At 45.2% G+C, this 27530-nt stretch overlaps 2 protein-coding genes across 3 annotated transcripts; one reads left to right on the forward strand and one right to left on the reverse strand.

The window, feature by feature from the left end:
- Window positions 1-530: 530 nt before the first annotated feature.
- On the reverse strand, window positions 531-14093 carry BAG5 (BAG cochaperone 5). 2 transcript variants are annotated; one of them, XM_083166997.1, is made up of 2 exons: window positions 13774-14093; window positions 531-5413 (listed from the first exon to the last, which is right to left on the reverse strand). In XM_083166997.1, exon 2 carries the CDS (start codon window positions 5381-5383, stop codon window positions 4028-4030), a length of 1356 nt encoding a protein of 451 aa, XP_083023123.1. In that variant the 5' UTR covers window positions 5384-5413; window positions 13774-14093; the 3' UTR covers window positions 531-4027. The 2 variants fall into 2 exon arrangements, with proteins under 2 accessions (XP_083023123.1, XP_083023124.1); XM_083166998.1 differs by lacking the exon at window positions 13774-14093 and adding an exon at window positions 12055-12716.
- COA8 (cytochrome c oxidase assembly factor 8) lies at window positions 13851-27530 on the forward strand. The gene is made up of 5 exons (XM_083166999.1): window positions 13851-14119; window positions 21295-21492; window positions 22323-22386; window positions 24065-24155; window positions 27197-27530. The coding sequence occupies exons 1-5, from the start codon at window positions 14024-14026 to the stop codon at window positions 27300-27302; spliced, it is 555 nt and encodes a 184-aa protein (XP_083023125.1). The 5' UTR covers window positions 13851-14023; the 3' UTR covers window positions 27303-27530.

Consider the following 27530-nt stretch of genomic DNA (forward strand, 5'->3'; position numbering starts at 1 on the left):
ACTCTGCCATAGAGTTCTATCTGATGGGAAAATTTACTATCATTCGTACTGCTGAATTCGGCTGGTAATTCAGCAGAAAATACGACTGAAACATACTCATCATTTTCCAGGTATATTTGCTTCCCCTTTATTGAGGGGTCCCCACTCCCATAGGGAACCAGCTGACCAGCTTTGGCCAGAGACCGTCTGTAAAAAGTGTACCCTGGCTGTGGCATGACACCGCTGGCTGTTTGAGCCCGATGCTGGTTTCCAAAACTGATCCATGTGATGCTTCAGCCTCTTCCATATTTTGCAGCCAAAAAACTCGGCAGCCAAATACGAACAAATCGGAAAATACGAATCCGGAGAATAGGGCAGCTTTGTAAATTTGCTGTATTTTCCCTTCATATTTTCGGGCGATCCCAGGAATCGGGTTTCATTGTAAATTTCCCCCTCAGCCTGTATACACAAATATTAAAACCAGGACTATAGTATGTCTATGTGCCCTCTATTGTGCAATATATAATTGGAAGCAAAGAAAAAAACAGAAGTTAACTGGGCAGTTTATTGATCCAAGCAAGTTTGAGCAAACAGAGCTGATTTGACATTCATCGATAGGTACAGTTCAACCACTTTTTTTTTTTTTAATAACACATCAAATCTAGTTCAGTAACCTTAATGTACCTCCCATCTACACTCAGCAGAGACAAAAATTGGGGCACTGGCAAAAAAAAACATGTGGATTGGCAAATTAGGCACCGATCTACATGCTTTTGCCTATTTTTCGGGCAAAATTGCAAGCTGTTTTTTGTAATTTTTTTGTTGCCCCACAAAAAAGGTATGGCTGAAAAATTACTTAAAAAACAGGTAATGTTTTTGTCATGTCCACAATTGAATACAATACAATAGGGTCGAAATAGTCCAATTTTTCTAGCTAGGGCTAAATTGAATACCCCCCTATGTGGCTTAAATCAAGATTTAGGAGAGTACGGCCAACAATCCAGTGACATCACATCATTTAAATGAGGTTACTGGTTTCTAGTGAGTTGATTGGTTGAAAAAACGCTATCTACGCTGAGTGTGAATGACGGATTCAAACAGGCCAGCAAGCTTATACATCGGAATAGCACAAATCAATCGGTTGCTGGAGAAATAGCTGTAAAAGCAGTCAATACAACAGCAAATATTTTATTTAACATCTGCAACAACAACGAAAATATCCCAAACAAAATTCATCAAAGAAATACCGGCTTTAAATGCATGAAAAAGTAACATAGACGTTAGCTTCGGTAAGAGCTTCAAAAAGTTACAATCAAACTTAACAAAATCAGCCTCACATTAATGAAGCAAGCAATATTGTTAGCTAATGTTAAGCTAGAACAAAATAAGTCTTTTAAACGTTCCTTTTCCACTGCACCCTGCAGTACATTGCCACAGATGCTGTATAGATACATTTCCTGCAAAGTCACAACGGTGAACACAGACCACTTTTACATTGAGTCATGTGACATACAGTACACAAGGCTTTTGTGTGACATTTAATCGAGATACAGGTCATTTCTGGAGCAACTGTTATCCCTTCAAAGACTTATCATGCATCTTTGTTATGATATTCCTGGGCCAGCAGCTGGCTGTGTGGCGCAGCTTGGGGGGTGTACTGGTGCAAAATGCAAAAGATATATATATATCTATCTATAATTTTGAATGAGGCTGGAGCCATCACAAGGAATAACACTACTTGGGTCCATTGTAATCCATCACTGCCCAGTCTCCAAGGCAGGACCAGGATGTTCGGTTTTGACATTGTCAAATCAAATGGAATTACTGTATTTGTATACACATTTTCATTCTTCTTTGTACTGAATTCAGCGGGATTCATCTCAACACAATGCAACAACAGCACAGTGCCTCGGTACTGGTCAGTCGATAGCATTGTTAAGGTGCCCATACACTGAGGCGAATTTTGGCCGATTGCAACCAATCGGCCCGTTAAATTTTACCAAATTGCCTCTCCCTGACATGCAGTCGGGTCCGATGCGCGGCCCCGTGAGCATCGGACCCGACCCGTTCTGGGGCGGGAAGCAGGGACGCATGCGATCCATCACAACGGATCGCATGCGTTCCTGCCAGCGGGAAGGTCCCGGCGGCTTGCAGAGTGTCCGTACACTGCTGCGAGACATCACAGGCAGTGTGTGGGCACCTTAAGGCATGTAACATTGCTACATTTATTTTGCTCTTCACAGAAGTGGCAGGAAAAAATGATCTAAGTCTGGCTGCTCTACTGGATTAGTTGGGAACATGGGCTGCATTGGATCCCCCCCCCCCCCCCCCCCCCAACACAATGTTTTATGAAATGAATTTGAGCTTATAGTACAATCAACAGTAAACTAGAGTCATGGACATTATGTCTTTATTAACCAAACCTGCATGGATGCATTAAGCACCACGGTACAGCATATAGGCAGTGTTACCAGTCCGTTCATCGCTGTGCAGATGGTACATGAGTGAATACATTTTACAGTGTATTTTTTGGGGGGGAAAAGTGGTAATAAGAACAAATAAAGATGAGTATGTGACATTACACCATGGGACAATTGCGGGTAATTGAATAAGCCCCATTTATGTGAAAAACCCACATGATAACCTAAATTCATGATGCACATTACAGGCATTCAATGCTATGGGGAAAAATCAATTAGCTCTGATAATTGTTCATGGGGAAAAAAAATGTAATGTTTCTCTGAAACAAAAAAAAATGCTTTCCTCGTAAAAAAATATTTTTGGGTAAAAACAATCCCTGATGAGTGCCAACTTCACGGCTAATTGAATAGCTCCAGGGAGAAAGATAGGGGTGGTCAATTGGCTGTGGTAATTTACCCCGGTCTGCTTAGCGAGTATACATCCATCCACCCATACAACATATGCAGTAGTGAACTGTACCCATTATACATTCTGGGTGTGATGCCAAAACAGAGACGACAAGGTTGTAGGATGTTCTACAACACACATTGAGCTAATAAGTAACTCTGTTAAATCATTAAGGGCTTAGACATGGGATACAACTGGGGACATTTATAAAACCTGAAGCACAGTAGAACGGTGTCTTTAGCACAGTGCGACCAATCATAATTACTTTCATTGTCTAAGCAATAAATGACCATAACATTGGTTGGTTGCTGTCAGTTACAACAATATTTCCTGATTACCAGTTTTTATTGGATAGAAGTCACCCAGTATTTGTGCAATTTGTAATTAATACAAAGACACCGCCACTACTGTACTATGCGCTGCAGTGGCTCTTAGCAGTTTATCTGTACTTAGGTTTAAATCAATATGAATGAATTTAGTTTGATATGAATGTTTAACCATTCTCTGAAGTGATATGCAACATTTGCCTATATAATGATTCATGGTAATGGATTACCTATATACTGTGTTTTCAGATATGTTTAATGTCTAATGCACAGGTCCCCACTAATAAAATGAAGTATAAAAAAAAAGTACAACTCAAAGCAACCAGATATAAACTCTGATCAATCTAGTGCAACTGATTGATAATACTATGTTTTTTTTTGTTTACTATGAAATGTTAAGAAACGTCCCATTAACTTTGCTTATAACCAAACGCTATCTATATTTGAACAGGTTTATGCGTTGTATTCAAATGACTACATTAGGAATGAATCTTTGAAAACGATTTAGAACAGGGGTGGCCAAACCGGTCCTCGAGGTCTACCAACAGTTCACGTTTTCTGGACCACCAGCTGGGGCACAGGTGTAGTCATTACTAAAGGTCACATTTTCAAACATATGTTGTTTTCGTTCCTAACTGACACATTCTACAGATACGCAGGTGGTTTCGAAAAACATGAACCGTTCGTAGATCTCCAGGACCTGTTGGCCCACCCCCTTGTATGTAAAAAGGAAGAAAAAGTGAATGAGAGATGTATGTTTCCAGATTGGTCAGAAGTGTTAATCACGCTAGATAATAACCACACAATATGTTTATTCCTACAATCATTAAGTGCAAGCTTAGCTACAGAAAGACCTAATATTCCCACTCATCTGTTTTCATATCTAGATAACTTAGGATATTGTTGGCCAACTTTACGGCTTGTTTTCTTGCGACTTTTGAGCGTTCATCGCCTTGGGAATCAATGGCGTCTAGAGCGAGTAGTTGCTTGGTGATGAGTTCTTCCAATAGTATGTAATTTTTGTCTGCTCGGTTACCATCGAAGGAGAGGACTTCTTTCTGAAGCTCAGACAGACTCCCGAGAACCTTCCACACAGCGATGTGCGATGGATGATCTGCACCGACCTGCTCAGCCACGCTGATTCTCCTTTCAAGAGCTTCCTTCAAGTCAATGTAGGTAATGACAGTCTGGACTTCCACCACTGCCCTTCTTCTAGCTTCGCGAATACAAGGATTTCTCTCGACGCTCACTTCGTCTAGCTGGGCGATGAGACCCTGTAGCTCCGACTTGGTCCCCACGTGAATCTCAGACACATTCTGCAACCTCTCCAAAACACTTGCTTTTATTTCTGCCAGCCTCTTGCAAATCCCTTCTATCTTTATGATGGACTGATTCTTGGCCAGATCGTAAGCACTGGTGAATCGGGCTTCCTCCTCAAGATCTAAATATATGAACAAGCTGTTTATTTCTTCCACTACCTCTTTCCTATAGTTCCGTACGTCTGCGTGGCCGGATACGTCTAGAGCATCGAGGTCGGCAATAAGCCCAGACAGAATGCAGGATAAGTGTCTGTAGGTTTCACAATCATTTACACCGGCCAGAAGGGTTATAAGACTCCCTCTGGCCTTGTTCACTTCACACATAATTAAATTGATTTTGGAGATGGATGGATGTGCTTCGGTGGAAAGGGGGAGGGCAAGGACCTGTTTTGAACACTTTTCTAGTATTTCTTGTATGGCAAGAACTTTAGTCAATGTTCGATACCTTGCTTTCCTTAGCGAGGCCTTTCCCTCTGTTTTGACCTGTGTGAGTCGCATGATATTGTTTTGAATCCCTTCCTCAAACTCCTCTGTGATACATCCTCTCCCTCCATACAAAGGGGCTATCTGCTGAGCTACCAGACTCTGTACCTCCTTAAAGATCTTCTCGATCTCAAGCCTGCGGGGATGGTTTGCCGTCTGCTCCAATTCCTTTAGCAGCTTCCTGACCTCCTCAATGGCCCTCTTCTGGGCCTGCTGAACATTCCCCTTCCCTTCTGTGTCAATGGACTCAATTTCAAAGAGCTGTTTAGTCAGATATTTCTCCAGCTTTTTGTACTCTGGGTCACTCGGCAAGCCACTGAAGATGGCCACATTCTGCTCAAGGTCTTTGACTTTCCGTTGGATCTCTTGAATGGCTGTGATTGAAGGATGTTGGTTACCCATATCCATACCCGTGAAGACCTTCCTTTATAATGTTACCTGAAAAGAAAAAAAATAAATGTAACATTATCACGTCTGGAGAAAACATATCATCAGGTATAAAAATGTCCATGTCTGGACGGGTAAATGTAACAGAACGAGAGATGCAGGCACCGATGAGTCCGCCTGGTTTTGCCTTTTTAAATGATTGCCCCTTTAAAACATCAGGCAGACTCGCTGACATTTAACTTTCAACATTTAGCAAAAGGCATTGCATATTATGGTTAAAGGTGTGGACAACTTTATGAGCACATAATACTCGTGAACAGAGAACCCATCAATGTAGTGCTAATGTCGCATTTATTACCATCAGCGGCTTTGACAACCCAATGGTTAGTTAAGCTGCCTCCAGGTTTCTCTTTATCAATATTGTGCAGAGAATGAAAAGCCATTGACCTTGAAAATTAATAAAAGGAGAAGACATCTATGCTAGGGAGAGACGTTCTCTTGTCAATTCTTGGTAAGAACTGATGTGGTCTATAAAAGATGATGGATATTAATAAAGTACTGCTCATAGATTAATGATCTCAATCCATATTAGTGAATTTAAGGTCCATACACACTGGGCGATTATGCCCACCGATAACATCACCGGGGGGAATGCCGCTCAGTGCATACACACTGAACCACTTTCCCGCTGCTGTCAGTGGGGGGGCAGATGGCTTGGCATAGCCATCCACAAAGCTGCTCATCTACTGGTAATACCAGCAGATGAACGGCTTTCCCGGCAATGATGTGGGAGAGCGCACTTGCTGTTTTGAGTGTCTTTCAGCTGAAAATCGCCCAGTATGTCTAAAGCCCCATAAACACTAGTCGATAAAATGAGCGATATCGCTCATATTGCCCAGCGCGTATGCCCTGCCAGATAGCCGATGTGTCCTTTTGTCACCACGTACCCGAACCAGCCTGCCACGAACCACCTTGCTTTATTGGAATACCATTATGCCAGACTACAGCACCATCTGTACTGCACTCTGGCCTTTATTCAGATCTGATCGCAGTACAAATTTGTTTGGAAAATGGGCAAAACCAAGGTGGGGCAGATGTAACAGAGCAGAGAGTTAGATTTGTGTGAGCTATTTTGTTTCTGTGCAGGGTAAATACTGGCTGCACTGCAATTTAGATTTCAATTTCAACACAACCCACCCAAATGTAACTCTCTCTGCACATGTTACATCTGCCCCACCTGCAGTGCACATGGTTTTGCCCATTTTCCAAACAAATTTGTACTGCGATCAGATCTGAATAAGGGCCACTATGAGGATCATTGCTGCATTGCTATCTGGACGGGACCAATTCCTCTAGCGACCTGGTAACTATTTGTGGGAACAAAATCTGAGCTAGTACCTTATACATCTAGTTGTGTCAAATATAACCCATCAATGGCGGCATAATTGGAGCGGGACACCATCAGTGACTTTCTTTCCATTTGGTCGCAGGTCCACTTCGCTTATAGCACTGTCATTTTCCCCTTTTTTAATACTATATTTATTATGTTTAGCTTTATTTGATTAAATTCTATGATCATTCATTGGTTATCAGCGCCATTATGTTCTTTTTTTATGGTTGTGTTTATTGTTGTGGGACCGACCATCCCCTCCCAAGTGGCAGCTTGACACCACACCCCCCGACAGTACCCATTTTTCTACCTTGGTAGTGCATACAGGAGAATAGCTGATGTTGTCACAGTAAAGGCCCATACACACTGGGAGATTTTGAGTTGAAAGCAGCTCAGTTTTGCCGTTTTGAGCTGCTTTCAGCTCAAAAGCTACCTGGTGTGTAGTGTTCATTCTAGCACCCGCTATCTTTGAAAACCCCTGCAGTTCCTGTTCCCTGCCTGGGGTGTCACTGTCTGCTGTGGCGCTTGTAGCACAGGTCTGGTTTGCATATCAATGCCGATATACAGACCACACTGTGATACAACCACTACAGCAGACAGCGACACCCCAGGCAGTGAAGGGGAACTGCATGGGTTTTCAAAGATTGCGGGTGCTAGAATGAACACTAAGTCTGTACAGCCCGGCGATGAGTGCTGATGCGCGCTCCCTCATCATCATCGGCTGCCGACGACCTGCTGGTATTACCAGCAGATAAGTGACAGGGTGAACGGCTTTCCACGAAAAATGCTTGGATGGGCGAAAAATCGGCTAGTGTGTATGCAATGAGTGTTTTTCAGCCCAGCAATTTTTGCTATTGTCACTGTGCATAATGCCTGTGTATAGCTGGGTTTGCACTACACATGTATTCATATTACCAGTTATTTATCTATCACACAATTGCCACAGTGCCAAATGCTAAGGCAACACGGAGCAGCTGCAGGGTCTGCTTTGGCAAGGGCACAGAATAATACTGCAGAGATCACGCTGCAGTAATACGGGATTACCTGCAGCTTGGAACACATTGCTAGTAACAGCTGTTTCTGCAAGACAAGAGCTCCTATTCTGCTGATAAATGTAGTAATACGAGTGCTGGGTAGACCTAGGGGCCCAATGCAGAAATGTACGCTATTCCGATGTTTACATAGTTGGTCGATGTTCTTATTAGTGAGCATGCATCTGAGTTGTGCGGCCAATGTATCTCCTGATGCCTCTGCGCTGTCGCTTGTAGGGAGGACGGCAGCGCAGTTTGACTGACAGCGATCAATTGCGGCCAGTAAAAAGTGTGGGAGGGGGGCCGGATAAAAACAAAGCAGACATTTCATAGGCGTGTAAAAGCAAAGGACTGCGTCCTTGTATGATTTACGCTGGCGTCTTAGTTACGGCAGCCATTCTAAGGCCGATAATCGACTAATCTAAGTCTGATGCTGCTTTTTGTATGCAGTCGCTTGGAATAACAAAGTATAGAAGAATGTTCTTCTAACACTATTAAAAGCAAGGCCCAAATACAAGGCTACGGCACCGCATTTCACAAGTGACGTTTCATCAGATACGATTACATACAAAGCCATCACTCTGACTACACCGACTTATATCTCTTATCTCACAATATATATTCCCACCTGACCTCTCCGCTCTGCACAAGATCTGCGCCTCTCATCACCCGACCTCTCCGCTCTGCACAACATCTGCGTCTCTCGTCACCCGACCTCTCAGCTCTGCACAAGATCTGCGCCTCTCGTCACCCGACCTCCCCGCTCTGCACAACATCTGCGCCTCTCGTCACCCGACCTCTCCGCTCTGCACAACATCTGCGCCTCTCGTCACCCGACCTCTCCGCTCTGCACAACATCTGCGCCTCTCGTCACCCGACCTCTCCGCTCTGCACAAGATCTGCACCTCTCATCACCCGACCTCTCTGCTCTGCACAAGATCTGCGTCTCTCGTCACCCGACCTCTCCGCTCTGCACAAGATCTGCGCCTCTCGTCACCCGACCTCTCCGCTCTGCACAAGATCCGCGTCTCTCATCCACACTCATTACTCGCTCCCACTTACACTTGCAGGATTTTTGTCAGGCAGCACCCACCTTATGGAATGCCCTTCCACGCACATTAAGACTCTCCTCTAGCCTCCAAACGTTCCCTGAAAACTCACCTCTTCAGGCAAACCTATCATATTCAGGAACACCCACACAACCTCCAGTAGCATTCATATCTAAATGTATCAGGACTGTCTTGTAATCTGGTGGGACTGCCATGCTATGGAATTCTATTCTTCTGTATCCCTCCTATTATTTATTTATTACCAGTTTCTTATATAGCGCACACATATTCTGCAGCGCTTTACAGAGTATATTTGAACATTCACATCATTATCCCTATGATTGTAAGCTTGCGAGCAGGGCCCTCCTACCTCTATGTCAATTTGTTTCTACCCAGTTTGTTTAATCACTGTTGTTTCAAATTGTACAGTGCAACGGAATCTGCTGCACTATATAAGAAACTGTAACGGAATCTGCTGCGCTATATAAGACGCTGTAACGGAATCTACTGCGCTATATAAGACGCTGTAACGGAATCTACTGCGCTATATAAGACACGGTAACGGAATCTGCTGCGCTATATAAGACGCTGTAACGGAATCTGCTGCGCTATATAAGACGCTGTAACGGAATCTGCTGCGCTATATAAGAAACTGTAACGGAATCTGCTGCGCTATATAAGACCCTGTAACGGAATCTGCTGCGCTATATAAGACCCTGTAACGGAATCTGCTGCGCTATATAAGACGCTGTAACGGAATCTGCTGCGCTATATAAGACGCTGTAACGGTATCTGCTGCGCTATATAAGACGCTGTAACGGAATCTGCTGCACTATATAAGACAATGTAACGGAATCTGCTGCGCTATATAAGACGCTGTAACGGAATCTGCTGCGCTATATAAGACGCTGTAACGGAATCTGCTGCGCTATATAAGACGCTGTAACGGAATCTGCTGCGCTATATAAGACGCTGTAACGGAATCTGCTGCGCTATATAAGACACTGTAACGGAATCTGCTGCGCTATATAAGACACTGTAACGGAATCTGCTGCGCTATATAAGACGCTGTAACGGTATCTGCTGCGCTATATAAGACGCTGTAACGGAATCTGCTGCACTATATAAGACAATGTAACGGAATCTGCTGCGCTATATAAGACGCTGTAACGGAATCTGCTGCGCTATATAAGACGCTGTAACGGAATCTGCTGCGCTATATAAGACGCTGTAACGGTATCTGCTGCGCTATATAAGACGCTGTAACGGAATCTGCTGCACTATATAAGACAATGTAACGGAATCTGCTGCGCTATATAAGACGCTGTAACGGAATCTGCTGCGCTATATAAGACGCTGTAACGGAATCTGCTGCGCTATATAAGACGCTGTAACGGAATCTGCTGCGCTATATAAGACGCTGTAACGGAATCTGCTGCACTATATAAGACAATGTAACGGAATCTGCTGCGCTATATAAGACGCTGTAACGGAATCTGCTGCGCTATATAAGACGCTGTAACGGAATCTGCTGCGCTATATAAGACGCTGTAACGGAATCTGCTGCGCTATATAAGACGCTGTAACGGAATCTGCTGCGCTATATAAGACGCTGTAACGGAATCTGCTGCGCTATATAAGACGCTGTAACGGAATCTGCTGCGCTATATAAGACGCTGTAACGGAATCTGCTGCGCTATATAAGACGCTGTAACGGAATCTGCTGCGCTATATAAGACGCTGTAACGGAATCTGCTGCGCTATATAAGACGCTGTAACGGAATCTGCTGCACTATATAAGACAATGTAACGGAATCTGCTGCGCTATATAAGACGCTGTAACGGAATCTGCTGCGCTATATAAGACGCTGTAACGGAATCTGCTGCGCTATATAAGACGCTGTAACGGAATCTGCTGCGCTATATAAGACGCTGTAACGGAATCTGCTGCGCTATATAAGACACTGTAACGGAATCTGCTGCGCTATATAAGACGCTGTAACGGAATCTGCTGCGTTATATAAGACACTAACGGAATCTGCTGCGCTATATAAGACACTGTAACGGAATCTGCTGCGCTATATAAGAGACTGTAACGGAATCTGCTGCGCTATATAAGACACTGTAACGGAATCTGCTGCGCTATATAAGACACTGTAACGGAATCTGCTGCGCTATATAAGACGCTGTAACGGAATCTGCTGCGCTATATAAGAAAATGTAATTAAAACATAATCATCCCCAGACCAAAATAACCATATATTCAAACTAGGTCATGACATTTTTTTGTTTTGGTGTTTTGAAGGTGTATTACATCAAACTTCCAGACCTTCCTACCCGACCCAGGACTGCCATTTTACTTTCTGAGGTACTCCCGCAGGACATTACAGTAAATCTACTCATGCTGTATTTGACTAACTTCTATGGTCTTTGCCGCCTTCCTTGGACCCAGGACTGCCATCTTTGTTATGTCAGCTGATTATTGATCACCCAATCACTCTTTTCCACCTTACCGGAGTTACCAGTGAGCAGCTAGGGCACCCTATTTAATCTCCACTAGTGCAGCTGTTCATTGCTGGAATTATTTGTTCTTGCGTTCCAGCTGCCCGACTCCTTCCCTGTGTAACTACAGGTGTGTGTTTGTTCACAGTCATTTACTTTACTGTATATTAAAAACAGAAGCTGCTGTGCAATCAGCTAAGAATATAATCATTTAAATAACTCTGCCACCAAACAGATGACCGAGATGGAATAACCAACCTTGATACACAATCAAATGTCAATGTATTCCCAATTTATTTGATATTACATAACTGTCACGGACCCGTTTCATTCTTTTTATGTATATCCTCAAGTTCTTACTGGTGTACTACATTTTACTTCCTACTAGTTTGTAAATAATGAAAAGATCTGAAGGTGAAATTAGACCAATGCCCATCCCCCGGGTTCACAGCTACCCATGGACAGAACCATCTCTTACGTAGAAGCATCTTCATTTCTAGGCTGGGTTGCACCTAAAAAGTGAAGATATATCAACAGACATAACACATACAGCAGTGTCCTATATGGGGATTAGGGTGGAGATCGGCTCTGCACATATCCAACATGACAGTACTAGCAATGGAATGTGTTGAACGGCGTTAACACTTTCACAAAATAAAAATATAAATAGTTTAAAATCTAAACCAATAACCACACGTAAAGATTTCACCCTGTACCTACCTGCACTGAATGGTTTGGGTAACCTCCCGTGAGTGCTCCCGAAATGATTGGGGAACTTGCAACAAGTACTGCCTGTATGCTTGGCTCGGATGCACCCTGCAGCAGCTACTTCCTGTGTGTGTTCCCTACATCGTTCACAGCACCTGGTGGTGTTCTAGCCGCAGTGTACTGTATAATAGAACTATGGATTGCAGGTAGCAGAAATTCAGCTTGCTCGTTGGGTGAGGTGAGAGAAGGGTGGAGTGAATAAAGAAAATTATTTTAAGGAAGTTGTGTGAAACCGGCGCCTGCCATTGACCAGATTTGCAATGCGACATGTAGTCATGACAGTCACACAAGTAGGGAGATTAAGCTTTGGTCGTAAGACTGAGTGGACTTGAAAAGTACTAGAAGCAGTTGTCCAGAGGTTACTCGCTCAGTATTGTGCAATAGACAATTGTATACTGTACCTCTGCTAAATTATTTACTCTAGTAAAGCCAGTCACTGGAGAACGCTGCGGCCACTTGCTAAACTGGTTCTCATACAGCAGTCAAGTAGCACAGCAAAGGCAGATGTATCAACATGCCTCACTATTGGGGGAAAAGCGCATCACACGGGGGGAATGACATGTAGTCCAGTGACATAAAAGTGTTGGGATGGGATGCCATGTTGGCAGGGGGTGGGGGAGAGTACAATGTGGATGCAGGTAGGGATCCCCCAACCCCTGATGGGATGCCATGTCGCAGGAGGTTGGGAGAGGGGAGAGGGGGGGAATGCCCTGTCGCAGGAGGTTGGGGGGGGGGGGGGGGGGGGGGGGGGGACTGCCCTGTCGCAGGAGGTTGGGGGGGGGGAGAATGCCCTGTCATGGTTGTGGTGGTGGGGGGACGGACCCCATGTTGCATACCCTCCAACATGACCCATTCCATTAGGTACAAAATGCTCTGTTCCAGGGCTTCCCTCTGACTTATATAATTGCCATCACCTGTGTTGACACACACCTTTCTTATAAATTAACTAGTTCAACACAGGTGACGGCAATCATAAATTAAGAGGTAAGTCCAGGACCAGATCATTTTGTACCTAATGGAGAGGGTCACGTTGGAGGGTATGCATGTCGCAGGAGGGTGGAGAACGCCATGTAGCTGGAAGAAACGCAGTGTTGCAGGAGGGTGGAGAACGCCATGTAGCTGGAAGAAACGCTGTGTTGCAGGATGGTGTGTGAGAACACCATGTTGCAGGATGGTGGGTGAGAACACCATGGGACAGGAGGGTGGGTCAGAATCCCATGTTGCAGGAGGGAGGGTGAGAATACCATGGGGCAGGAGGGTGGGTGAGAATACCATGTTGCAGGATGGTGGGTGAGAACACCATGTTGCAGGAGGGAGGGTGAGAACACCATGTTGCAGGATGGTGGGTGAGAATTCCATGTTGCAGGAGGGTGGGTGAGAATACCATGGGGCAGGCCACGGGAACACAATGCTGCCCACGGTGTGGTAGTAGTGGCAGGAATGGAGGAGTACTGTGGTAACCATTGGGCACATGTTGCCCCAGCCCCCTGCCCAGGGGGGGTAATGGGGGCATGCCTGCCATCACTGCTGGGACACTTTAGCCCTCTCGGGTGTGCGGGGAGGCCTCTATACAGCCCCTGCCTCCAGTTACCCGGGTGACCCCTGCCTGTGCCCGCTACATCCGCAGGGAGGGAGCACTGGACGTGGCGATGATGGTGTCGGGTCACTAACCTCTCACCCCAGAGGGGGTCACCTGCCAGTGTGCGGATTCGGCCACGCCCCTCCTCAGGCTCCCCGAGAGCCCACTCAGCGGGTCCCGGGTCGGTGGCGGGTCACCATGGTGGCCCGGCTGTCTCGCTAGGCGGGCGGCAGTCTACGCACGCAGTACTGCGTTACCATGGCGACACCGGAGCTGACGTTCTGCCGTAAAGCTCCGTAAAGTGTCGCCATTTTTAGCAAGGGGTGGTGGGGAGGAGGAAAGATGGCGGCGTCCTGCGTCCGGGTGACCGTGCCCCGCTGCCAACCCGCCCTCCTCCTCCGCTGCCTGCACACCGACCGAGCACCGGGCCCGGCCAAGGTGACGTCACTGCTCTCTATGTATATAAGTGTTATACACGGCAGCCGCTGCTGTATGTGCTGTATACAATGTCCTGCAGCTTATGTATATACTTACTATTGGGGGGTGGGTAAAAGCCGGAAATCATAGCAAATGCAGTGAAAAAGCCGGAAACCATGTAAAGTGTATTAGAAAAGCCTAAAATTATAGCAAATGCATTGAAAAAGCTGCAAACTATGTAAAATGTACTAGGAAAAGCTGGAAATCATAGTAAATGTATTGACAAAGCCGGACACCATGTAAATTGTATTGGGTTGGGATCATTGGATAGACAGCAAGTAGGTCAACAAGCATTAGGTCGACAACACTAGGTCGACACGACTGAAGGTCGACATGCAGGAATGTTGACAGGACTGAAGGTCGACGTGGGTCAGGTCGACATGTCATTAGGTCAATACAAGCATTAAACCATGTAAAGTGTATTAGAAAAAGCTGGAAATCCTAGTTAATATATTGAAATAGCCAAACACCATGTAATGTGTATTAGAATAGCTGTAAATCATAGCAAATGATTTGAAAAAGCCAGAAACATAGTAAATGTATTGAAAAAGCGTATGCATATGCAATCTATGGTAATGACCTTCAGTCATGTCAACATTCCTACAATGGAAATTATAGGAAATGACCTGTAGTGGCGCTTAGTTTTGATTTGTCCTTGGGATGGTCAGATCTAACCACCATCTTCTCTTCTAAATTTTCCCCATATGGTCGAGAAACCTCTGAGGAGAACATAGGAAGATTCAGAGACTACAACTCACTTTGCGCCCGTGGTTGGAAATCCCCATTTGTGTATAATGTCAACATTCCTGCATGTCGACCTTCAGTCATGTTGACCTAATGCTTGTTGACCTACTTGCTGTCTATCTAACTTCCATACCCAATACAATTTACATGGTTTACAGCCTTTTGAATGCATTTGCTATGATTTCCAGCTTTTTCTAATACACTTTACATAGTTTCCGGCTATTTCAATGCATTTACTATGTTTCCGGCTTTTACCCTCTTCCATACTATTGTGTTGTCATAGTTAGCTCCACACTGTCACTCTCCCTGCTGCTGCTGTGCCCACCTGGGGTGTAAGCCGGCACCTACATGGGCTCTCCTGACCACTGGGAGTGTAAGCTGCCATGGTGCCACCTACATGGGCATACCTGACCACTGGGAGGATAAGCTGGTACCTACATGATCTTACCTGACCACTGGGAGTGTAAGCTGCCATGGTGCCACCTACATGGGCATACCTGACCACTGGGAGGATAAGCTGGCACCTACTTGGGCTTACCTAACCACTGGGAATGTAAGCTGCCATGGTTCCACCTAGATCGGCATACCTGCCCACTGGGAGGGTAAGCTGGCACCTACATGGGCATACCTCTCACCTGGGAGTGTAAGCCGGCACCTACCTGACCACTGGAAGTGTACACCGACAGCTCCATTGATATACCAGCCCATTGAGAGGGATATCTGCCACCTACATGGGCATACCTGACCACTGAGAGTGGTAGCTGGCACCTACATGGGCATACCTGACCACTGAGAGTGGTAGCTGGCACCTACATGGGCATATCTTTGCGCTGGTAGTGTAAGATGGCACATACACCTGTCAATTGTTGGAGAAGTACTTGGTGTGTATGTGTGCATGTGATTAGGATTACTACATATACAATACGGGTTTAGTTTCCCTCATCCAAATTGCTGGGGACCAACGCATTATTCTGTATTTTGTAATATTTTTACATTCCAACGAGGCATCTTGCATAAACACTAAACACATGAAATACACACAAATATATTTTATTTGTGCATGAAACAAAGTTTGTGTACAATCTCGGGCGCTTAATTTGACTGCTAAGCAATCTTTTTTTTTTTGCACATACTTAGTACCAGTTCCATATCATGTAGTGCCAGTTCCATATCATGTAGTGCCAGTTACATATCATGTAGTGCCCAGTAGTGACAGTTATATATCATGTAGTGCCCAGTAGTGACAGTTATATATCATGTCGTGCCCAGTAGTGCCAGTTATATATCATGTCCCCAGTAGTGCCAGTGACATATCTTTTCCCCAGTAGTGCCAGTGACATATCTTCTCCCCAGTAGTGCCAGTGACATATCTTTTCCCCAGTAGTGCCATTGACATATCATGTCTCCAGTAGTGCCATTGACCTATCCTGTCCCCAGTAGTGCCATTGACCTATCCTGTCCCCAGTAGTGCCATTGACCTATCCTGTCCCCAGCAGTGCCGGTGACCTATCGTGTCCCCAGCAGTGCCGGTGACCTATCGTGTCCCCAGCAGTGCCGGTGACCTATCGTGTCCCCAGTGAAAAGGTTGACACTATTTCAGATGTCTCACTAACCCCTGTCATGACCCATATCTGCTAGACATATACCAATATGTGCATCACCCATGTTCAGTCTCTGCCATAGGAACCAGGGCTGGGGGGGGGGGGGCTTGTGTACTTTCTCTGTTTCCTAGGCATGAGTATTTTTGTAGCATTTTGGAGTCACATAGGGCCTTATTTTGGTTCATTCTTTCTGACAAAATCCTTCTTAGATGGGCAAAACCATGTGCACTGCAGGTGGGGCAGATGTAACATGTGCAGAGAGAATTAGATTTGGGTGGGGTTTTACTTCAAAGTGAGATCTATATTGCAGTGTAAAAATAAAGCAGTCAGTATTTACCCTGCACAGAAACAAAATTACTCACCCAAATCTAATTCCCTCTGCACATGTTACATCTGCCCCCCCCTGCAGTGCACATGGTTTTGTCCATCTAAGAAGGATTTTGTCAGAAAGAATGAACCAAAATAAGGCCCATAGATAGGAGCGCCTCCACCCATTTTATAAAGTTGGCTCCTGTGGTTCATGCTACAGTCCCTTTTGTGATCGTTTTATCGGTTGGTCTGAACATGTGATTGTTTTGCATTTTAAATATTCTTATAAATGTATAAATCCTACTGAAGAGTGATGATCATCATCCGTGATATGGTGCCATGAGGGGTCCGCAGCGAAGCACATAAACAAATGCGCACACCAGAAAGCAGTGACGTGTAATACAAGAGAAGTACATGGTTAATAAACCTCTCTGCATCACCGGTCCTAGCACTCACATAAGCAGCAGGGTGGTGGAAACCAAGGGGGCCATGCTGTTGTATGGAGAAGGTGATCGTATAGGTAACGTACATGAGGGAAGAGGGCCCTGCTTGTTAGTGCGTACATTCTAAAGGAGAGGGGCGGACAGAATGGGGTTATGTCGACATGATTTCTGTGATTACAGTGAACATGTTGGCAACTAGTTACCAGTGCGTCAGAATGACAGAGCAACATAACAATCTTGTGGCTGCTGATGCACAAAACACCCATTTTGGCCGTGTCGACCCTTTCTACATTTTACCTGTCGACGTTTTGACCCTGTCGACCTTTCCATCTTTCCATGTGACCTTTGTAGACCTAATGAACCAAACTGTGCAGAATCGGGTCTTTAATGTTTTGGCTATGACATTTTTTCAGCCTGTTATGGCGTTCATAGTCCTGCAGATGGCAGTGTTACCATAGACTTGTATAAACAGGTGTATCTTAAGGTGTACTCACACACTGCGATTCTGCTGGCGATTGGGATCGAATCGAATGGCAAGCACAACACATTTGATTTGGACTATATAATACAGATCTGTACTATATAGTCATGTCTGCACAGTCTATTTAACTGTTCGATTAACACTAAACTAAACTAAATGGGAGCGCGCATCGGGATCGAATTGGGTGAAAACAGTACGATGTACATTCGATTTTGATTCGATTTTGACTATATGGTGAAATCGAAAGCAAAATCTCACCATGGGTGCACAGTATTATAACCAAATAGGGACTGAACAGGATAATATTGTGATGAAAGCAATAATAAAAAAAAAAAACCTTGAAAGAATTGTGCTAAGTCCATACATATTCTATTAAGCAGGTGTTCCCATCCTCCATCCTCAATTACCCCCAGCAGTTCATGTTTTCCAGGTCACTGAACAGGTGCACTCATTATTCACTGACACATTTTAAATGATCCACAGGTGGGGCTAATTACTTCACTTGTGATTCTTTGTGGAGACCTGGAAAACGTGAACTGTTGGGGGTGCTTGAGCACTGAGGATGGGAACTACTGTGTTAAAGGGATAAATGATAGATTTTTATGGAAAGCAGCTTGATAATAGAAATGTACATGTTCTTTTCACTTGTAAACGTCCTATTTGAAGCACTATAAAGTACAATGGCCCTGTGTGGAAATGCTCAGAAAGTATTGTTAGCATACACACATAATTCTGATGGTGCCCATACACCTTGCCTATGCATACCTCCCAACATGACCCTCTCCAGAAGGGACACAATGCTCCATACCTCCCAACATGACCCTCTCCAGAAGGGACACAATGCTCCATACCTCCCAACATGACCCTCTCCAGAAGGGACACAATGCTCCATACCTCCCACCATGACCCTCTCCAGAAGGGACACTTTGATCTGTTTCTGGACTTCCCTCTTAATGTATGATTGCCAGCACCTGTTTTAAACAGGTTAATGGGTAAGAAAGATGTTTCCACACAGGTAATGGCAAAAAAAAATAAGAGGGAAGTCCAGAAACAGAGCATTGTGTCCCTCCTGGAGAGGGTCATGTTGGGAGGTATGGGGCATTGTGTCCCTCCCGGAGAGGGTCATGTTGGGAGGTATGGGGCATTGTGTCCCTCCCGGAGAGGGTCATGTTGGGAGGTATGGGGCAATGGGGCAGATGTATGAAGGGTCGTTATGGGGGAGAAGGGGTATCAGCGCACGTTATGTGCACTGATACCGCTTCTCCCCCATGTATGAAGCAGGTGAGATGCGGTAAAGGACAGATGCGCCCCTGTCCATATCGGCGCTGCTATCAAAATGATAGCAGGCCGAATGTATGAACGGTCAGCATCGCTGACCGTTCCGCACGAAGCCTGCTTTGGCTTCGCCAGCATCAGGCAGGCGAAGCCCTATCTAAACAGCAGGGACAGCGCTGTCCCTGCTGTTAGGTCTGGGCTGCGCTGGGGATCTCGCGTGAACAGCGAGATCCCGCGCATGCCCAGTGCGGCCGGCCGGGGGACAGGAGATAGCGCATGGTGCGCTATCTCCAGAAAGGGACATCGCCGGAGGGGGGAGTTAACGCTCCCCCGCTTCGGCAGACAAGATGTTAATACATCTTGTCGATGTCCCTTCCTGCTTCGCCTCGCTATTGAGGCGAAGCAGGAAGTATCATAGCGGCGCGATAAGCGCTGCTATGATACATCTGCCCCATTGTGTCCCTCCTGGAGAGGGTCATGTTGGGAGGTATGCCTATGTGATGGTCACATACGTTTTGTACGTTCTAGTTCACATCGCACCATGCTTCTATATGCGCAGGCCTTACTATTTGTACTAGATCACATCGCATCTAGTTAGAATTGCATGCTAATTAGCTAATCACATGCGCTTTGAACAAGAAACGCTGCAATCTAGTACAAATAGCACACCACCCATATTTGTATGGGCACCATAATGATTACATTATAGTCCCAGAGGGCCAGATGTATCAAGCATCAAAGTGATCATTTGGAGATTGATAAACAAGCAACAAATGAGCCCCTACCTGTCATTTTTCAAAGCCAGCCTGTAACTTGCCAGTTAGGAGCTGATTGGGTGGCTGTTTATCACTCTCCATTTTATCACTTTTTTTTAAGCTTGATACACATGGCCCAAAGTTTGTAGCTAACTCCAGACAGGTTATTTACAAGTTGTAGTTCTGATTTTAGCCAGAAGATGGCAGAAAATCTGTAACAAATATCTGCAACTATAGACCTCTGTAGGTTATAAGCTTACGGCTCCATAACTCAGTGAGATGGAAAACATGGAGCAAATTCTCAGACTAACCTGGACTAGTGTTCAAGCCAATTAGAATGAGCGGTAAATCCGTACAAACATTATGTGATTATGAGGTCATCATCTGTTTATAAGAAATGTACAGAACTCTTTAATCATTCATTGCAATTCAGATATAGGGGTATAAATATAATAACACTAATGCAATGTACTATATAATGCAGGGAAGGGGTGTGGATCGCATTGTCGACAGCACTTAGGACAACAGTCATTAGGTTGACAGGTGTCTAGGTCAACATGGGTGAAGGTCGACATGGTTTTAGGATGGCACGGATTAGGTCGACAGGTCAGAGGGTCGACATGTTATTTTTAACCTGGTTTTCCCCCAAAATGTCGACACAGTCGACATGGACACAGTTGGAAGTCAACCGCAGCCCCTCGCAATGCTCGCTATTTTATTCTCCCACCACGCCCTAGTGGATGGTAGGGCATGAAATACCGCCTGTCAGCACACGTCGGCTCAAAAAACAGTAAAAAAAACCATGTCAACCTTCCGACCTGTCGACATAACGTTGTGTCGACCTTAAACCATGTCAACCTTGTCCCATGTCGACCATGACACCTGTCGACCTTCACCCATGTCAACCTAGACACCTGACTACCTTGTCCCATGTTGACTCAGCGGTGTCGACCTAATGACTGTCAACCTGAAGGTGCGTACCCACGGTACGATTTATGTTCCGTAAGATATCATATACAATTCCCCAGAAAAGTCCTGGTGGTTAAAAAGCATAAGATTAGTGCTTAAAACAACGTACAATGTGCATAAGATATCACATACGATCTGACGTCACAGCTACACTACACTATACTATCTTATGCTTTCTAGACAGAATTGGGTTGCATGTTCACCCGATCAGCTCCCTCCCATACGACCTGCGGGAGCGCGCATCGTACGTCGGATAGTGCATACACACGGTAAGATATAGTGCACTATCTAGCATGCTATTCGAAACTGGCTAGATAGTGTGCTAGATTGTGCACTATATCTTACCGTGGGTACGCAGCTTAAGTGCTGTCGACAATACAACTGTATCCCGCAGGGAAGATGGGGGCTGCATTAATTAATTAGTTTCTATTGAACTGCTCAAAGTTACAACATAATGCAAAGTTTTGTCTATGATCTATTTATCATTGTTTCTCCATTTCTGTGGGTACGCTCCCTAATTATCCCGGATAATTGTTTTCCCTGTTTATTCTGCTTTTAGGCGATCAGCTTCTGCCCTCCAGCGGACTCCAAACGTGACTGGATTGGTCCTCCGGATAGATATTCCAATCTTCGACCAATCAAATTCTTTATTCCGGCAGACGAGTCTCCACTGGGAAGAAGACTACGGGAACTCCGACAAGAAACACAAGACTGGAACCAAAGATTTTGGGCAAGTCAGAATGTATCGTTTATTCAGGTAACTGTCCACCATTATATGAGTATTTCTGCTTTTCCTGGTGTTTTGTATTTGACAGAACTAGAATCAAGCGGCCGATCGACTGAAATAGTGCATGTAGTCTGCTTCTAGAGGAGGGAGACAACGGGGGGGGGGGGGGGGGGATTTATTAGGATGAGAGATTTGGTAAGAAATCTCCAGGGGTGTTTTTTTTTTTTTTTTTAAGCGGCAATCATTTACACTTCAATCAATCAATCAAACTGGTTTTGCAGTGTAAATGATTGCCACTTTAAAAAAAAAATTGGAGATTTCTACCAAATCTGTCACTTTCTGAATCTCTCATCCTATTACATTTTCCCCTTATACTCCGCAGGGGAAAACAAGGGAGGTTTGCAAATGTTGGACGCTAGAGCGATTGCCGCCAGCCCAGGGTGGATACATAATTAGCATGTAACTAGCTATAGTCTGCTCCACCCTAAGGGGCCTGATTCGGACCTGTTCGTTGAGCAGTGAATTTGTCCCCGTCTCCGATGGTAGGGGACTGCACAATCGTATAGGTGCATATGCACACGTGCAGACCCCCGCAGCGACTGCAAAATTCTCATTCGCCGGGGCTCCTCACTGCCTGATTGACAAGCAGGGGCCGTTCCGGGTGGACACCCTGCGTTTCATGGGTGGGCGCGCCCATATAAACGCTGGCTTGGCTTGGTAATGGCGGCTTCTTGACAGTGGAGCCTCTTAGTTTACCGGCATCTCAAAATAGCTTACTTCTCTAATCCTGGGTAGGAAAAGGGAAGCCCCATTGTGACAGTGCGTGGTGGTGAATGTAATGTATCCTGTTCTCCTCACAGGAAAAAGAAAACTTTATGACTGCAAGACTCAGAGCATTGGGTCTGGGACTAAGAGATGACGAGGGTGAGATACTCCCAGCCATGTCCTGTTGTGTTTAGTGCAGACCACTCTCCCTGAGAGGTGAAATTGCCCATAGCAACCAGCCAGATTCTGCCTATCCTTTTAGTTTTGCAGGCCTGGACATCCTGTTGCTCCCCAGCCATTGTCAAACTACACATCCCAGCATGCTTTGTCACAATTATATGAAAACGGTAGTTTCACAACAGCTGGAGAGACATAGGTTGGCCAGGCCTGCTCTATTGCATCCTAGAAAATGATAGACAATATATGATTGGTTGCTATGCGCAACATCGCCTCTTTGCATTTTTATAAGCTTTAAGGGGGTATTCATTCTGTACCGATATAGGCACTTAGCTATTCAATGCTGCCGTTAACGACAGCATTAAAGGCGGTCAGATCCGACATTTGACTTTTTAAATTCAACTGTGTTTTGTCAGAAACAGCCGCGGATTGACAAATTCACGGACATTTTCCAACAATCCATGGATGTTTCCCACAATTTATGGACTTTCCAACACTCGACAGTTGGAACATTGAATTCCGACTATCGAGTTAGTGTCGGATCCGCTGAAATCGGACGGAACTTTCGTACAGTCGGAATCCCGGATTGAATACCCCCCCCCCCAGTAAATTGACTCTGCTGTTCTTGTTGAGTTCTGTTGGCTTTATTCATATCCCTCTGTGCATCATGAATCAGTTAGCCCTCACTTCTGATATCTATGCCATTGTTAGTGTGGATCCACATTTCTTATTGAACCTCTTAATTACCTGATATTTTAATCCAACAAAATCCCCTATTTTTTTAGACTTCTTAACTATTTCAACTTGATTCAGTATAATTAAATAAATATGCCGATGTATTAATACAATGATGCTGAAGGAGGGTAAAGTAGGTCTCTTTTGTTAAAATACAAAACAAATGTACACATTTGTAAACCTTTGTTTTATATTGAATAAAATAAAAAACATTCTATACGAGTGAGTTTTGGCACGAGGAAGACTTCTTTTAGTTATGGGTGGGGGTGTTTAGGGAGGGTTCTGGAAGCTACAAGAAAGTTATTGTATGGGGGAGGATATTCCACAGGAGTGAGACAGGTCTTTGTAATTTATTCACAATCCTATATCATAAAGGTGTAACGCTGCTCCCTACCACTAGGAGGCGCCAGAGGGACTTCCATTGGATGCACCCACACACGCAGTCATAAGGTCGAAACTCAACAGTTTGACCACTATTGGTCGACATTGAAAAGGGTTGACGGGGGTTTTTTTTGTTTGTTTTCTTACCAACTTGTGGGCATAGAGGGAGAATATGATGGTATGCGAGGGGACGCAATACATTTATGTTAACATAAACACCAACAACAAAACAATCAAAACTTGTGTCAACCTTTTTTAATATCGACCTTTTGCTTGCTTCCACCTTTAGTCCATATCGACCTAAATCATGTCAACCGTTTTCGTTTGACCCACTGCCTGTCAACCTAGACACTGAGGACCTAATGCCCCATGTGTCCTACACCCCCCCCTGCTCACAGCAGCTCTGTCACTTTGCTGGGCGGGTCACTAGTGATGATATATAAAAAAGAAACTGACTGATAATCGTTTACCATTGTTATATCACGGCCAAGCTGAATCCACGCTGAGGGTGCAATGCTTGTCAACAGCCTCTTCTCCTTTACAGGCCGCAAAAGGACGTTGGACGCAGAAATCATGGCCGTGTTCTACAAGGATTTCCTAAGCAAAAACGTAGAAAAGCATGCGCATTACAACAGGTATTTTTCATCTATGATCTGAATTTCCCACCATGAGTAATGGGTGCTTTCAGTTTTTAAAATCTACCTCTTTAAAAACTGGATACGTTCCTGGTTTCTCCATAACGTATAAGCAGGAGAACAGCGGGACGGTGTTCATGGCGCTATACAGGTGAGGTTAAAATGCGGCCTATGGGAAAATGGGTTAACAGATCGATCAATACCATGGTTGACCACTAGGGGATGTCTTCCTTCATTCGATCTAGCGTCACTGTATCGAAATGCCCTCAAACAATTATAGGCGTCTAACTAGGTGGTCGACCCTGGTATTGTCCTAAATCCGGTCATCCAGACACCGCCTAAGGCATGGTAGTGTTCCCTCCAGCATCGCAGGAGGGCAGGGTGCTGAAGGACAAGGGGCACTTTGAATGCGGCGGGGCGGGCCAGCCGAAGTCACAAATGTGGGTGGGCCTGATGTCATACATGTGGGTGAGCCCGCCCGATGATGTTTCACCCGCCAACGTCACCGGTGTGCCTGGTGAAGTCTATGTTGGGGGGCGTGCTTGGCACCTACATGGGCTCGGGCCTCTCCCTAGAGCTCCGGAAGCCTGCAGTGGGGATGGATGGGCAGGGTGTGTTTTAGCAGGGTGCCACAAAACGGGCAGGGTGTGTTTTGCCCTTTAAAAATCAGGCGGGGCTCGGTGCTAAAACAGGCTAGCGTGAAAACTATAGTAGCACTGTAAACCTGCTGCTTTACCGGCAGTTCCACTTTCAGCTGCGTTTTACCTTTGCAGCCATAGGCCTGTTGACATGGTCTCCTGGTTATCAACATACTTATTGTCTATTCCAAACAAACTGGTAAGATGCATCCTCTTAAGACGCAGGAGCCGGACACCTTCTGGTGCATTAGCACATTAGCTGTAGTGTTCATTCCAGCACCCTGCATCTTCCAAAACCCGTACAGTTCCTCTTCCCTGCCTGGGGTGTCGCTCTCTGCTGTGGTGCTTTGAACACAGGTCTGGTCTGTATTTCAGCACTGATATACAGACTAGACATGTGCTAGAATCACCACAGTTAAAGCTGGCCATACACTTATAGAATTTGGGCCCTTTTCACCCGATTCCAACAGATCGTGAAATGTCAAATTGTATGTGTTTTGCCTCTGGTTCCGATCCGATGTGCGGATCGGAGCCGGAGATCGCAAGGGCTACACGTAAGATCTGTCGGATCGGACAGCCTCTGGGAGCACTTGCCGGGTTCCTATATGATACATCATCAGCAAAAGGACCATATACGGTGTTTCGTATGTGATCCTGACAATCGGGATTCTGCCGGGTGGCTCATGGGATATGTCTTCTTCCCTCGGAGGAGCGACACAAGTGTATTGGGGCCTTTAGAGCGGAAAGCTATACTTCCTGTAACGCTGTACCCCACTCCAGTCCATTCAGCTACTCACAAGCCGTTCTCCTACTGCTCAGACATAGGCTTGTGTTACTATGCCTTCTAATCTGGGCACTGATTAATTACATTGGTTCTGTGGCTGGCTGACTTTAAAGGTGCCCACACACTAGAAAGATCTATGATCTTAAGATGTGCGCATAAATTGGCCTTCAAATCTTTTGTCTGTCCTGGACATCCACGGGAGCGTGCATCGGACCGCAATCGGATGATTTTCGACTGATTATCGGTAAACTTCGGAAATCGGCAAAAAAAAATCGTTCTAGTGTGTGGGCACCTTAAGACTGCATTCCACCGGGTTTTAATCAGCCACAGAAACTGAGTAACTGCATTAGTGTCCCAGACAGGAAGTGAGAACATATGAAGCCACGTCCTCCCTGAGCATGGCATTATGGGAAGCTAACAACTTGCTCAGGGGCCGCATGGGAAATGGTCGTTGGGTTGACACAAGGAACATTCTACATAGATTAGGTCCAACACTGAAGGTCGACACAGACAAAAGGTTGACAGGGTCATAAGGTCAACACATGCTTCAGGCCGACATTGGGAAGGTTGACACTCAAAAGGTCGACATGGGGTTTTTATTTCGCCGACATGCGCTAACAGGTGGTATTTCATGCCCTGTCATCCACTGGGGTGTGCTGGGAGAATAGAATAGCGCGCCCAGGGCAGCGAGCACAGTGGTGCACCAATACAGTGTCCATGTCGACAATTGGGACAAAATTGTGAAACACCCATGTCGACATTTTGACTGTCAACGTTCCCAATGTAGACCTAATGCATGTGTCAACATTAGGCACGTCAATCTTTTTTCTTTGTCGACCTTCAGTGGGTGACCTAGCAGATGAGGTGCTCATGTAGCCCTACACGTCACCTAGTGTAGAGCACTGGTCTGTAGTGCAGCGATTTATATATGGCCATACACTAGAACGATAACCGGGCCCGAACACACAATTTCGACAGGTGGTGCGATCGATTGTGTGCACACCGTGAGGTATATCGTTACGATGAGCTGTCCCCCGAGTGGAGAGGTGGCTCCACAGATCATACATGCTGCAGGTGTGATCAGTCGCCTTTGCCTGCGGTCTGAGGTAGATTGTATGTGATTTTACAGCACATATGATCTCTCTTACGATCAGGTCATATTCACGTCGTTCAAGTGTATGGCCAGCTTTAGATCTAGAAGTGTGTTCCAATATTTTTGACAATCAGAAATACCGGCACACATCTATTCAATGCGTCTGTTTTCCACCCCATTGAAGCCCATGCAGATCCGACTTTTAAAAAATTAGAATCTACATTGGCGGAAACAGACATTAGATTGTCGATCCTTGGCCATTCTGACAGTCGGAACGTTTCCGACAGTCGGAAGAATGGAATACCGACGGTCGAATTGGTCGTAGTTACGACTATCGAAAATTACTTTTAACATCCCCCCCCTAAATCTGTATAGCTGTAAAAAAAACAATGTACAGGCTCAATTCAATTGTGTATCTCCTTACGGATTGGTACTGTGTATAAGAAACTGCATGGTTAATAGATATTATGCAATCTAATATCTTTTCTCCACTCCTTTCTTATTTCCAATGTCCTGTATGTCTCAGAGAATGGTACAAGAGGAATTTTACGATTACCCTCCTTATGGGAAAAGTGGCATTACAGAGGGCATGGCAGAGGATTGGCTGGAAACAGAAGAAAGCAGGACATTGATTTACATGACTATCGTTCCTTGGGGTACACTGGCTGCTGATGGGATTATTACCCCTGCAGAGTCTTCTGAGGAGGTGTAGCCACGTAATGAGCCCCTGATCCAGTGCAACAGTACAAACACTTTACAACATCGGTCCTTCATATCCGAATCTAGAGTCATCTAAAATCGACACCTCCCCGGCAAGCATTGCACTCCTGTCATGATATTAAACAATTTATAATCTTTTA

This window comes from Crinia signifera, chromosome 12 (assembly GCF_055691185.1).
Source record: "Crinia signifera chromosome 12, ASM5569118v1, whole genome shotgun sequence".
Lineage (NCBI taxonomy): Eukaryota > Metazoa > Chordata > Amphibia > Anura > Myobatrachidae > Crinia > Crinia signifera.

Coding starts and splice junctions, on each gene's coding strand:
- COA8 (XM_083166999.1), top strand. CDS start 14,024: ATGGCGGCGTCCTGCGTCCGGGTGACCGTGCCCCGCTGCCAACCCGCC. Junction 14,120..21,294: donor GAGCACCGGGCCCGGCCAAG/GTGACGTCACTG, acceptor TTCTGCTTTTAG/GCGATCAGCTTCTGCCCTCC. Junction 24,156..27,196: donor AAGCATGCGCATTACAACAG/GTATTTTTCATC, acceptor TGTATGTCTCAG/AGAATGGTACAAGAGGAATT.
- BAG5 (XM_083166997.1), bottom strand. CDS start 5,383: ATGGATATGGGTAACCAACATCCTTCAATCACAGCCATTCAAGAGATC.